Source organism: Myodes glareolus, chromosome 18 (genome assembly GCF_982192425.1).
Source record: "Myodes glareolus chromosome 18, mMyoGla1.1, whole genome shotgun sequence".
Taxonomy (NCBI): Eukaryota; Metazoa; Chordata; class Mammalia; order Rodentia; family Cricetidae; genus Myodes; species Myodes glareolus.
The window spans coordinates 32,624,929-32,639,284 of record NC_142043.1 but is presented as its reverse complement, the minus strand read 5'-3'; the positions used below and the strand labels follow the sequence as shown (position 1 = coordinate 32,639,284).

At 43.4% G+C, this 14,356-nt stretch overlaps 1 protein-coding gene across 22 annotated transcripts in view; it reads right to left on the bottom strand.

Moving 5' to 3' along the window:
- Dst (dystonin) overlaps window positions 1–14,356 on the bottom strand; it is a 408,649-nt gene that overhangs the window by 107,539 nt on the left and 286,754 nt on the right. For 15 of the 22 annotated variants that reach the window (XM_048430395.3, XM_048430401.3, XM_048430399.3 and 12 more), the window contains 9 exons: window positions 14,180–14,308; window positions 12,019–12,107; window positions 11,089–11,218; window positions 4,682–10,078; window positions 4,400–4,549; window positions 3,737–3,952; window positions 3,460–3,609; window positions 1,983–2,216; window positions 709–861 (listed from right to left, as the gene is read on the bottom strand). In XM_048430395.3, the coding sequence (XP_048286352.3) occupies window positions 709–861; window positions 1,983–2,216; window positions 3,460–3,609; window positions 3,737–3,952; window positions 4,400–4,549; window positions 4,682–10,078; window positions 11,089–11,218; window positions 12,019–12,107; window positions 14,180–14,308 (6,648 nt within the window). The remainder of the gene's footprint in view (window positions 1–708; window positions 862–1,982; window positions 2,217–3,459; window positions 3,610–3,736; window positions 3,953–4,399; window positions 4,550–4,681; window positions 10,079–11,088; window positions 11,219–12,018; window positions 12,108–14,179; window positions 14,309–14,356) is intronic. The other 7 variants (XM_085679495.2, XM_048430406.3, XM_048430409.3 and 4 more) reach the window with 2 other exon arrangements.

The window sequence follows — 14,356 nt, the reverse complement described above, 5'->3', positions numbered from 1 at the left end:
CTTATGCATTTCCATCCTGTATAGTACCCTGCTGCATCTTAATAACACCTCTCTCCATACTCTACCCAGAGGCTGTCCCAGTTCCGGAGTGTTCGACTTGCATGAGAGCCTGTGGATAACACCACTACCAAGTGACATTAACTTTGGGAGTGACTTGATTTGTATTCACTGGGCTTGAATGACAATGTAGCAGCAGAGGTACACTTAGTACTCACTGAAGGGAATTGACACCCAGGGGCATGACTAACACTGAATTTGAATCAAAAGCTACATATAACGAGGTTCTCTTTCTCCTAAAACCCAAATACAGATTTTTCTCATCTCGCACTTTTGCTATTTAATCCCTTTCGCCTCTAAGACAGAAAAAAGAATGAATTACAGGAAAAGACCGGAGGAATAGGAAGAGAGAGTACTGAGTACTCAGAAAGAACTCAGACTGGAGGCTGTTTCTCCTGATGTGTAAGTGAGTCAGCTGGACATAAAGGGTCCACACTGTGATGTATCATTTACCCCTTGATGGAGTATGTCACCTTGCCTGTTCTAAGTGTAAATCTAGCTTTTAGTATAAAGTTTAAAGCACTTTCTCAGGGCCTCTGGGAATGCCTTGCTTTCTGATACAGCTGATACATTTTCAGCAATCCCAGTGGCCTTCCAGACACTGTAACCAGACCTAAGAGGGACATACGGCTGCTGCCACCAAAGGTCTACCTCTTGCTTGGTCTGGTACTTCTTTAACTCCACCGTGCCATCTCCAATCACAAAGGCTTCTTGGTGACTAATCAGGCGGTTTTCAGTTTGGGTGAGGAGATCACACAGACCTTGGAGTTTCTCTTTGTACTCTTGCTGACGCTCTGCCACAACCTAAGAGGGAGAACACCCAAGACACCTTCAATGCGTGACCTTCAAAGCACTTCTGAGCAAGCCTATTATCAGAATACACTTTTCAAACCCCCTCCATTAAGCTTTTTAAGTATGCTGTAAACATGATAGCATTGGAGTGCAAACTGAGCGAGGATAGACAGAGAGTGCAGTATGAGCATGTCCCATCCACACGGAAGAGCCTGTTTAGGCGAGGGCGCGTGATAGAATACTGGCCATGCATAGGTGTGAGAGATGGAACTTCTGATCGACAGGAAGAAGCATTCCATTTTCTTAAGCTCTTGAAACCTGCAACATACATAATTAATTCTGCAAAAGGACACCAAAAGAGAAGTTAGTTGTGGTTTGTCAGTAAACATATGGCTATGTATATACAGGTTATCATGCGACACACAACACCCGATTGCTTCGAGAATTAAAGGAACTTCACATGCATCGCTTTTACTTCATCCGTGTGTCCTATGCTCATTACCGTCAGTACACAGTACTGAACTCATGAACTCTCAAAGGCTAATAAGTCAAAACTTGTATTTTTATGTTCCTATCCCCCATGCACACTCATTTATCTAGATCATAGCCACAGTAAACTCAGCCCACGTTTACTAAGAGCTCAGCATGGGTCAGGCACAGGGCTGCTTCCTAGGAATCACTCTATCAGTGCTCACAGGATCACCAGATAAACACTACGATTTCTAACTGACCAATGACCAGAGTGAGGGCGAGTGACTTTCCTACGTCACAAAAGCAGACAAAGTAGAGCATTTAGGACACAAATCCAGGCAATTGCTCTAGGCGGATACTCTGAAGCACGAGCCCTGACTCTGTTCACCACTCCTCCTTCTAGGGGAAATGGCACTCTGAGCCTCTAGAGTTAAACCTTCATCAGTTAAACCTGGACACTTCTGATTGCTTTCGGTTTCCAATTCCAGAGAGAAAAATTAAGGCTCTCACCTGACAAAACACTGTTAGAAAACGATGAAAACAGATCAACGGCATGGAAACATCAACATGGGAAACTATGCTGTGATCTGAGCCCACCCAGGTCACCCCATACCCACTCAGGCACACACAGAACCCCTCACAACAGCACAAGAAAGGCAGACCTTCTGATGACCGAGTTCCTGCTCTCGGTGTAAGCGAGTCTCTAACCGGCCTGCCTCGGTGGTTACCAGCTCCTGCACATCAAGAAAACCCTTCTGGGTTGTATTCAGGAGTCTCAGCAGCTGTCGGCTTTGGCTGGGAGACAGATCTTGTGCATAGTCAGAGATGAAGGACTGTATGTCAAAGGCCGTCGTTTCAAGCTGCACTTTGGTATGTGTGAGGTCTCTTAGCACATCCTGGGGAAAAGCAGTACGAGTTGTCAGGACGGTAGGTGGCAGTGAGGAAGTTCTACAGCATTAGTCAATTGCTTAAATACGCTCCTCCTATCAGTACTAAGGGTTAATGATCCTTTCTCAGTAGTCATCAACAAACCTACCTATCCATCACCTGGTAATGTATCTATGTGATTGTGTGCATGTGTGTGTGTGTGTGTGTGCATGTGTGTGTGTGTGTGTGCGTGCGTGTGTGTGTGCGCTTGCATGTGTGGGAGTATGGGTATGTGTATGCCAGGGCACCAGGTTAAAGGTCAGAGGTCAACCTCAGGTGTTGGTTCTTGCCTTCTGCCTCGTTCGAGACTTGGCCTTTGAGGGTTGTTCATTGCTTTCTCCCAGCCAGCTGGTCAACAGGCGACCAGGGATTCTCCTGCCTCCGCCTCCCATTTCCCACAGAGGCACTAGTGTGACAGATGTGTGCTACTCCACCCCACTTAACACAGAATCTAGGATTTAAACTCAGATCCTCATATGTGCACAGAAGTGTGGAAACACTTTCTACACTAAGCCACTTGATAAAGTATTTATCACCCCAATGATAAAGTATTTAAATATGACACAGTTAACATAGAAAAAAAAGAAACCAAGAATATTCAGTCTTTGTCTGGTAGGTCACACTTAATACATAACCGACGAAAACAAAACAAAACAAAACAAAAAAACCAAAAGTCTCCAAACAGGTTCATCCATGGTCATGAAAGGCCCATTAACATCACAAAGTAGCTGCTAATATTTCATTAGCCTTTCAATTATGAAAGCACATAGCAAGATCATGAAGAACACAAAATGTGAATTAACACACTATAATTTTAGTTTTCTGATTCTGAGGCAAGGAGCCTAACCATGTTAGTGGGAATGTTGCTGAAATTAAGAGCCTGTAAAAAAAAATTTCAGACCAAAATTAATTACCATATAAATATGATTCCTATAATTTGACTAGCTTTGTACAGCCTTTTACATATCTTTTTTTACTATCTTATACATATATAATTCATTTACGAACACAAATGTCAGTTTGTCAGGGGTAATGAGAACTTGGTACGGGGTATGGGAGAGCTTCCAGAGCTAGAACAACTATGAAAAGACATCTCTTCCAGCCAAAGACAGGAAATAATCCCTCATAGTCCCGGGAAGACTGTCTTCGTCCTGAACACTTCACACTAAATCTATATGTCTTGTACTTTGTTATATGTACTTCGATACTTGCCTTAAGAAACTTCACATTTTCCTTTACAAGTTCAGTATCCTGGATGTTCACAGTTTGAATATCCTCCACAGATTTGCTTTTCTCTGACACCCAATCTGAATAGGATGTGAGTTTATGTAGGAAGTCCTTATAACAAACTTCGAGCTTCGACTAGAAAACAACAACAACAACAAAAGAGTTGAGAACTGTTACAAATATAATACTTTAAAAAAAACCCTTCAAAGTATGGTTTAATTCCCCATCACATTTTATTCAGAATTCACCGTTTCATGTTTACCATTTCAGAGTCGATTGTGAGCATGATCAGCTTCTTCCTCTCTGAGGATTCACTGCTGAGGGTCGAGAAGGCATTCTGCAAACTTTCGTGGCTTTTGCTCAGTGCCTCTCGATGTCTTCTGGGAAGGTCACTAGGAAAAGACTTCAAGAACTCTTCTGCCAACTTCAGATCTTTTCTTAAAAACACAGCAACTGGAGCAAATCCCAGCTCAAATGTCTGCAGAGAAATACAGTCCACACCTATTCACTAACAGCAGAAACCACGAACCCAAACAAAAACACAAGAGCGAAGCATTCCAACTGTGCACGAAATGGTATCATCCATGAACCACCAGCTACTGCAGATGGGATCTGGATGCTTCCCACGGCTGGTGCTTTGGTCCTTGGCTTGGTGCTACAGGGGAGGATTAGAAACTTTAAGAAGTGGACTTAGGAAGAGGACATCAGATCCCAGGGGTGTGGTACTCTCAAAGGGGACAGGGCACTATGGACTCTTTCTTCTGCCTTTCAGTTTGAGGTGATGAACTGCCTTGCCACAAAACTAAAAGCAACAGGTCCAAGAGATCATAGGTAAGAGGCTCTAAAGTCAGGAACCCAAATAAATCTCCTCCTTAACTTGATCACTGATGGAAAGCTGATAGGCATGTTAGTAGGCCACTCTTACCTCTAACTGCGTAAGCTGATTCTTCAAGGCTTCTAGACTGCTATCCGCAGGTGGCTGGTTGTCTAAGGGGGGTTTCATATCTCGAAGCAAAGCCAAATATTCATGCATTTTCTCAGTATGTTGTAAACACTGTTGCAACTCATTGGAACACTAAAAGCAAATTTGGACACAGTAATTAATAGTCTTTATGAAAAAAAATTAAAAGAAAACAAAATGTAAGGGATAACCCCCACATGTTTATTGTGGAACTGTCATGGAAAAAAAATGCATACGTCAACTCACTTTTTCCACTGAGCTGTCACCAGAGGCCATTGTTTTTGATATAGAAATATATTCTGAATGACCTGGAGGCTCGCTGCATAGCTCTTCAAGCTTCTCACCTCTTGGCAAGGCTGCTGTGTGCACAGCAGAGTGTTCTGCCCCTGTGTCTCTTACAGTTTGTGGACTCAGGGAACAGCGACTTCCTTCTTTGCTTTGAAGGTCACTGCAGCTGTCCGGCTTTTCTTCCACCAGCTCGGAAGCAGCACATGGGCTCCGATCTGAGGCTTCAGCCTGTTCTCTTTCAGTGGCATTCCCGTCAATCAGCAGCTTACGAAAAGCATTTTTAAGTTGTGGTGGAAATAATTCAGATGCGATGCCTTTTTTCTTTGGATCACATTCCATTTGAGTTAATACTTTTACCAACTCAGATGTGCCTGGGGTGTGCTGGTTTTGCTTCAGTATATCAAGAAGTTCCAACTGCAGACTCTCAATACAGAGTGGATCACCTCCACTCTCTGCCTTCAGTTCTGATGAGTTATTCATGGGGGGAACGCCAGGACCGGGCACACCAGATACTTCATCTGGCAACTGAGACAAGTCAACTCTTTTAATTAAGTTCTGAATTGAAATTCTGGTGTCTGTGCAGGCGGAAGGGTCTCTCCCGTCTTGGAGATTCACATGACCTTCTTCTAATACGCTTTGCAAGATCCTCTTTCCATCATCTACACACGCCAGAGAGCACTCGGGAGCACGGACCTCTCCCTCGTGGAGCTTTGGAGAGAAGGCTGGTTCTCTGTGTGGCCATCTCTCTGTGGTTTCCTTTTCCCTGCCGCTTTCTAACAGTGAGCCGTCCACACCTAACGTGCTGTTTCCCACCCCGTTCAGACGCAGCTTAGACGGCACAAAACCGGGGCTGTCTCCACAGTCCTCCACACTTTTAAGAGGCAAGGGTAACAGTGGGGTGTCACTATTTTCTGTAGTGACCTCTTCAATTCCTGCTTTTCCTTCTGAGACGCTCTCTTTGCTACAAGGATCACTTTGCTGGATCTCGGCACCTGGAGGCCAGTCTTCTTGGGGAATGACAGACTTTTCTTCTGCATTATTTACTGTCTGTAAATCATCTTCCAAGGGAGGAGAAACCACTGAGACACAGCTTGGGATATTTTTGTTTGGTTCTAGTACACCCGCTGTTGTACATTTGTCGCCATGTTCTAAAGAAGTAAGCGGACCACTCTCTGTCTCCAGTCCTCCTGTGACGGCATCGTCTCCTACGTGGCTCTTTACCTCGGAGGATGTAGCATCTGAAGTCAAGTAAGCAGGAGTCACTTTAGAAGCAGAGGTGTCAAATATTTCTGCAAGAGTCTCAAACGGAACGGGACTCACGCTAACCCTCCTTGGCACACTTTCGGATTCATCTCCAAGAATCACAGTTGTTGCTTTCAGGTCCCCTCTGTGACTAAGTTCCTCGGTGTCTGTTATTAGATGGAGAAATTGCCTGTCAGTCATGGTGAGGCTCTCTGCTGCCCTTGTATTTGGAAAAGGGTTGAGATACCTTTCTTCTTCTCCTGGGCCTTCTATCAACCCTTCTTTACCCAAGCCCATTTCCTGAATGGATGTTTCATCTACCAGAGGGTCGTTTTTGCAGTCTCTACCTTTAACCAGACCTCTTCCGCTCCCTTGCTGACCCTTGTCATTTACTGTGGATGACAACCGGCTTTCCTCAGAAGGTCCACCTATTAACTCAGTTCCAGAACAGATGACTTTATCCGAAGATGGTCTGATTTGGGGTGATACATTCTCAAGATGCCTGTCTTCAGCTTTTAGAATATCTGTAGATTCTGGCCCTTGAACCAACTTGACTTTTGTGTTCATTACATCTCTTTCTAATTCAGAAACCAAACCAGTGTTGTCAGACAAAATACTGCCAAACATTTTTTCTGAGGTGCTGTGTTTAGCACCAGGCAGCGACGCGTCTTTGGTTGCCACGTGATTGGATAGACTTGCTTTGTTTTCCTCCTCAGTTCCAGTTCTAATTTCCACATGGTTGCTTCTCTCAGTGCCTTGACTTGTCTCGCCAGTTGACTGCGGCTGCAACACACTTGCGTGGCACATTTCCTCTAGGAGGACCGTGTGACCGAGACTTCGGTTTCCATCCCCGGGTTCCTTTACAGCAGGGGCACACAACTGGGTATCTTCAACTTGGCGCATGGGCTTTCCATTCTCATCTTCTACTCCTTGTCCTCCTCCTCGGTCACCATCTTCACTGCTATAGTCCCCACTATGAGTGTCATCGTCATCATCATCATCACTGTCACTATCATCATATATATAATGCCCGTAACTTTCTCTACTTCCTTCAGAACCTCCATGATCAGTATCAGATTGACTTTCTTGGCTAGTGTCAAACTCCTCTCTTCTTCCTCTCCGGCTACCATCAGGTGTTAATGCGGCCCCGGAGCCCTCTTTCCTTCCTATAATTTCACCATCAGTCAGTGAGTCAGAACCATCATTGTCAAGGTCACACAGGTTTTCCCTTTTAGATACAGACTCCATCAACTGTTCATTCACTTTGTCTGAGCCAACTGAACTGCACTGTTTCTGGCCAACTAAATGTAATTCAAGTTTCTCCTTCCCTACAAGAAGCTCCTGAGAACAAGGCACTTTGCTCGTCACACTTAAGCCATCAACTCTACCTCCCTGGGGAAACAAAGGATTTTCCTTCTCTTTTGAAACGTCATAAGAAACGTCAGCAGGAGGAGGGGTCCCATCATTTTCCTCCTGCATCATGTCATAGTCCTCAGGATGCAAACAATCGTGGTCGTCAGCTTGGAGAACTAGAGAATCATGGTCATCATCTTCAAACAAGGGGGTATCATAAAAATAATCATCACTCTCAGTGTCTGTTCCTGTGTCACTCTGCTGATCAGCCAGCAGCGATGTCTCATAGTCATCAGCACCAATGGCTCCTCCAGGGGACAGCGTGTTGGTACATGAACCATCCCCAGGGACTGTGGTACAGGAGCGCTCTTCCACCGCAGATGCACTTTTCTCGTTTTCATCTGTTGGCTGGGCATTTCCACTCTCACCTGAAGCATCTGACATGGGCTCATCACTGTGCTCACCTGAAGCATCTGACATGTACTCATCACTGTGACACTGCTCTTGAGGATCGCCACACCCGACCTCTAAAGACCTCTGTCCACTGTGCTGCCCCTGGAAGCTGATGTTAATAGCAGCGATTCCCAGAAATTGGTCTTGGAATTTTTCTCCTGTATTTCTATCAGACGACAATTTTTGGTCATTGAATGACAACGGGGAAGCTTCACCTATACAACTCACATTCTGTGGGGCTTGTGGATCACTGAAACGTCCCTGACTGTGCCTCAACTCATCATGACTTAGCAGAGCACTCAGTCGGGGGGAGTAGTCAAAGACAGATGAGTCATTCTGCGTATTATCTTCATTCTCTCGTTTGTTCCAGTTACAAAGTCTACCAGCTTTTGAAGTCAAAAAACTACCTGCAAAATCTTGAGTGATTTTAGAATGATTACGCTCACCCAGATGTACCTTTGTTTCAAGCTCACTTTGGTTTTTATAGTCTTGAAGTACGTCATCAGAATCATGTCTGAGCATGCTCCCTTCTGCAAACTCAGGCTGTGTTGAATATGATGCAGGTTTGGGGACACACACACTAGATGGACTATTGCCTTTATGAACAATGGCTGTTGTATTCATTAGGTTTTCTGGCCAATACAATTCACTACTGTTGTCATTGTTTTCTGGTCTACAAAGCTCTTCATTTATGGCACGCTCTTTGTTGTCAAGAGCCTCTTTATGTTCAGGTTGTCTGTAAGGACATTTATCAGAGCCAGCTGCTGGCATCGGACATTTATCCTTTTCTTTACTTGAAGCATAATGAGGAGAGGCACCAGGGATGCTTAAGACAGAGAGACTCTCTTTTACGGATGTGTCGGCTCCGAGTTCTGCACTGCAGCTCTCCAGCAGCATGCCCACAGCCTCGTCCAAGTCCCCATCATAGAGCAAAAGTCTCTGTCCCGTGTTTGCATCCATGTAGCTGTTCACCATTAAATAAGATAGGAATAACTTTTTAGTTTGTTCTGAGCTCTGGATTGTGACTGACTCTTCACCGTCAGAACCATCCTCTTCTTGCCTGTAGTCATGAACTGTAGACGGCTGGAATTTACAAAAAGAAAGCCATTTTTTGGCATTTTTACAAGCTTCCAAATCTCCCAAATCTGGCATTTTGTCTGGCAGTGTTATATTTTTTAAAATCGAGGCTGTATTATTATCTATAATGCCCAGCTGCTTAGCAACATCCAAATCAATGACCTGAGAACTTTCTGGGATGTAGAGAGCAGCAATTTTCTGTCTCCCATTCAGAATTTTGTAGGCTAATTCATTTGTAATCAACTCCTGCTCTAAGGAAGAGGATGTGGGAAAGATTTCACCAGAGTGGGGCCAAATGAGTCCAACGTAGCCCCGCTGGGCCTCTAGGACCAGAAGCGCGCTGCTGGGAGTTATCAAGTCACACTGCACTGCCTCATCTACTGTCAAGCGCTTAGCAGGGTTTGAGCGCATGATTCCTCCTGTCTGAAGCTGATAGGTGAGGATACTACTTGCAGTGTCTCTGTCAATCATTCCCTCTGCCATGGCTTCTTCGACAGTCATTTTCTGACCAGAGTTGCAATTGACCAGACCACCAGACAGAATTTGTGCACCTAGCAGCCTAAACATGGTTTCACGGTCTATGAGCCCTTCATGAGCTGCTCTTAGGACACTGATGCTTCTTCCACATTTCAGTGTTATTCTGCCAGCCTCCTGCGGTCTCACGGGTAAAAGCCAAATCCCAGTATTTGCCTGCAGAATACTTCTCTGTACCATGTCCGTTAAAGATACCTTTTCATAAGTGCATGGGTCAATAAGATCTTTGCAAGTATTTTGCCTTTCTAGGACTTTAGAAAACAATGCTGAGGAAATCAAATTCTGCTGGAAAGCCTTTTGCAAGGTTAGGTGCTCGCCCGTGGCTGGAACCACCAGAGAGTCTGCCGAAAGTAGTATCTCAAGAACTCGTATGGCCATGGGTTCTGATATCAAGCCTTGAGTCAGACAATGTAGCACAGGAATCGTGGAAGGCGATGCCATGGAGATAACTTGCTTTACTTCATTCAGTTCTTTCAGTTGGCACAGAATTTGTTCATCAATGAGGCCATGGCTTTTAGCATCTTGGAGGTCAAAACACTTCCTTAATTCTGGTGAAATTAAACCAGAAATCACTAGCTGTGCCTCAAGCAACCTGATTCCTGTCTCATAGTCAATCAGGCCTCTTAAAACCGCCTGGAAGATAGAAAGGACCTCTCCAGTTGCCTGGTTCATGGCGCCTGCAATCACTTTATCCCGCTGAAAGGGAAATGCAGAGAGACTGGGTCAGTCTGGTACCCAAGACAGTTATAACATCGGTGGTTTTGTTTTTATAATAGTATACTTAATCATAAAAAAAAATCCTCTACTTACCAAGGCAGCTTGTGAATGTTAGGTAGCTCAAATGCACAAGTGATCTATGTCAGTGATCTATTCATCAGCACAGGATGTGATAAAGCTTTGAAAACAACATGCATCTGTGAATTGAAAACTTAATATCCGGGCACACTAACAAGGTTAGTGAGGACACAGGAGTGGGTGTGGGCAGTGAGAAAATAGAACACACATCTAGAAGGCAAATCATGCTTTCTACATCTGGGTGAGATTAGGGTCTACTGATATGAGAGAGCATCAGACTCCATGCTATTGATGTTTACAGCACACAAACCTTTGCAAGGATAGTAAAACAGAACCCTAAGGAGCCAGGAAATTTGTTACATACCCCCAAACATGACAAATTATGTGAAAGTATTCCTAGAAGTCATGGAGCTAAAAATAACACACACCTTTTAACTATCGGACATTGGGTTCGGCACATGACTGTGAGCCGGACAATTTTTAAGCGATTTCTGCTATTTTTTTTGCTTAAGATATGAGAGTATTCTCACTTTAAGATGTAGCTCCCCATCACTCAAATAATTCTCGTGGATATCTCAGACAACCGAAAAGCTCCACAGCATATCAACCGTAGGCTCTTTCCTAACCATATTTTATAATAAAATACCTAACAGTAAAGAATGGTTTTGAAAAAGAAGAGTTAGGGAATGAATGCGTTCTCCTTCACCATGCAAGGCAGAGATTAAGAAGGCACAGAATGAATGATGATCAGCACATGTAAGATTGAACTTTGTACACAAAAGCCTCCAAACACTCAAATAAATTCTCTCCAAGTATTTTCCACGTATAAACCTCGAGGTACATTGCCATATATTTTCAGTCATGCACAAACCAGACTCTTGAACAGACCTCACATTTGTGAGTAACGTTACCTTCTCCTCTACCTTCCTATCTCCGGACGGCTGTGATTCTTGTTTCAGAGATTCGCTGAATAATAAATTATATCCTTCTTGAAGAGTTTTCACTTGTTTCTCCAATTCATTTCTTTCTTCATCTGTCAGTCTACAGTAGGCAAGTGTCAAGAGGTAATGTCAGCCTTCAAGGGTGCAAGTATGTAAATTGCCTCAAATATCTCTGCTACTTAATCTTAAAATAGAGCCTGAATTATTTCACAGGCTTTGAAATGATTAAGGATTAAAGTAAAGAGCCTATATAAGATTACTTCCTCTGCTTAAGAAAGAGACTAAAGAGTTAAACTAATAGGTTAGTTACACTCCAGGGTAAAAACAAAGCAAACAAACAGAACCAGAGTAACTACTGCAAGATGATCAGAGAAGGATTCTTCAAGGAATAACATAAAATCATTTCAGGGTAACCATGAAGAGGACATTCCAAGAGGATTCAAAACAAGGGAAAAACGCCTTCTCTCCGTTACAATGACTGGCTGAAATACATAACTTGTGAAAAATAGGACTAGAAAACACAGAAACACACACCCATGCACGCATGTATGTGCACACATGCACACAGACACACACAAAGAACACATGTATGAAGTTTCCCAAATGTAGTTTTAGGGCACTATGTAGAACCTGACTTAGAACCTGAACCACCACAGAATGGCTACTCATCTTCAACCTGTCTGAGACAGTGTACTTGTCAGAACTAGATGAGGATTGGTACACTGCAGAACAGTGAAGACCAGCGGTGACGGATTGTAAACTCATGTTCTATTAAGTGAAATCTGGTTGGTTTGTGTCCACGGTTGAGACGTTGGGTAAGACGCACTGCCTTTTGTCTGCTGGATGTATTTTAGAAGCTGACCCTCCCCTGCACGAAAGGGACAATGAGATCCAACATACTTGTCTCCGTGTTTAGCCAAAAAAAGCTGGGTGGCTTGAAGAGCTTCAGAGATTTGCTCCTTTTTGGTTGCTATTTCTTTACTGGAAAGCTGTAAGGTAAAGAAGGCACATTCAAATACTCCCCCACAAAATGAGTATTAAATAATAATTTAAAAATACACCATTTTCATCAAGATAAAAAGTGACAGCTGTATTTTCTGGGTGACACACATAGCCTATTGGCTGTGAGCAGCGTAAGGCCTGCCTAAGAGGTCAGCTCTCCGCAGCAGACACAAGAGAAAGTGCAGAGCCCTCCAGTCACAGTGCTAACACAACAATGCAACACCACACGTTCCTGCATCTGCCCTGGCTCAACCATGTCCGTACCAAAAGCCAAAAACCCAGTGCTTGCTCACTAACATCATTCTCAAAAGGACACCGTGGGACAGGGATCTTCCTTCCAGAGGTTCCTTTCATTATGGTGAAAGCAGTACTCAGTAGGCCTCTAGATCAAGAGATAACTGCTCAGGTTAGCAGCCTCTATTCCAAGTCATCTGTGGCAATCGGAGAAGGAAAACCCTTTGGTTGAGAGACCAATAGTTTTCCCAAGACTGTTCCTTAACCCCTTTTCATTTGATCAAGGCATCCATTTTTGTAAATGATCAGGAATGAGAGGGAATACTGGGCCAACTGAAAGATGTCAGGGATACTGCTTAGTCAATTTATATCTACTCTGTGTGGCTGTACGTAATCATGAAAGCAAATAGAATCTTCAAGAACTCATTCATTATGTTTATCAAACTACTTTGTCCTTTAAAAAATAAAGAGCAAGTGTTCTGGTAGAATTCCAGTTAAGGCCATGATCTTACTTAAAAGTGTTTGTGTATAGTACATCTAAATCTTACTCGTGTTTTAGAGAATTTGTGACTATAATGTGAAGACACCAGGTGTTCATATAATTCATGCTTCTGAAGAAACACATTCTCTTAAGACATCTTTGCTAGGGCTTATGTGCCTATTTTAATGCTTTCCTATTTGTTAGTAAGGAAAAACTTGGGAATAAGGTGCTGTAAATCAAATATTTGAGGCAAATTACCTTGAAGGGTTTTGGTTTAAGACACACCAAACGTAAATGCTTTTTGAATTCTTCCATTTGACTGATACACACCATGAAAGACTATGAGCTAACTGGCTCCCTTTTCAATGAATATTTTAAGTATATACTCAGTATAAACCTCTTCAAGAGAAACCCCAAGTCAGATCTCTTTGGCCTTATATCAAAAGCAGGAATAGACAAGAGTTGATAGCTTTCCTGACCCCCGTGTCAATGTCAGCTAAGTACAAGTACTGAGGCAGAGCTAGGAGAGACAGAAACACAGACACTGAATGATAGCTCTAGACACTACCCGTCAGGCAAGGGTGGGAGGTAGCCTTCTGTAGGAAAACTATTCCTTTCACAAAAGCTTCTCTTGGTGTCCATGTGTAGGCATGATGACACATGTCTGAAATCCTAGCATTTGAGAAACTGAGGCCAAAGATCAGGAGTTCAAGGCCAGCCTCTGCTGCATAGCAAGGATGAAAATAGCCTCAACCCTGTCTCTGTAAAACAAGACCAACCCAACAACAAAATACAAGCTAGAGGGAATTCCCACCACCAATAACAGCACTAATAGAATTTAGACAGTAATGCCAATGTCAGCTTCAAGTGGCACACTATGGAGCAAAAGCGCCTCCGTGATGTAGTCTCCCAACTAACCCTAAGTGACTGTTTCCTTTGGAGACTGAAAAGATCCAGGAAAGAATGACTAGACACTCAACAACGTTCACATCCTAGATGGTATTCTCCATGTCTTCCTTACGTGGGTGGCATGGAGGATTGATGACTTCACTGGCCAACAATCCTAGTCATTCCAATCAGGGAGTGGATCTATGTAAGATAAGGTCCTATAATCCATTGGCTTGCTGATAGCGGAGTCAATGCCAATGGTTCTGGCTTTGGAATAGGACACCATTTTCCAGCACATTCTAACTATGACTCTTTGGGCAAACTGCCTAATGGCCCAACCTCTTAGATCTTCATTATAAAAGCCTATAACCCTGGGGGAAATTGAGGTAAAGGTTTCTAGGCTGTGCTTTGCAGAAGTAAATTCTACCCAGTCAGTAGTAGGACCTCTGTGAATACCTGTTGCTTAGAGAAGAGAGGTTTCTCAGCTTTCTCCCCATCTCTCATTGTCTTGCTGATATTTGATACCCATTTCTGCAATTCTTTAGCTTTTTCAACATGTTGCTTCTTCTCTTCTTCCAAAGACTTCTGATAGGTACAAGTGGTTAAAAAAAGAGATACATTCTAGTAAATGTC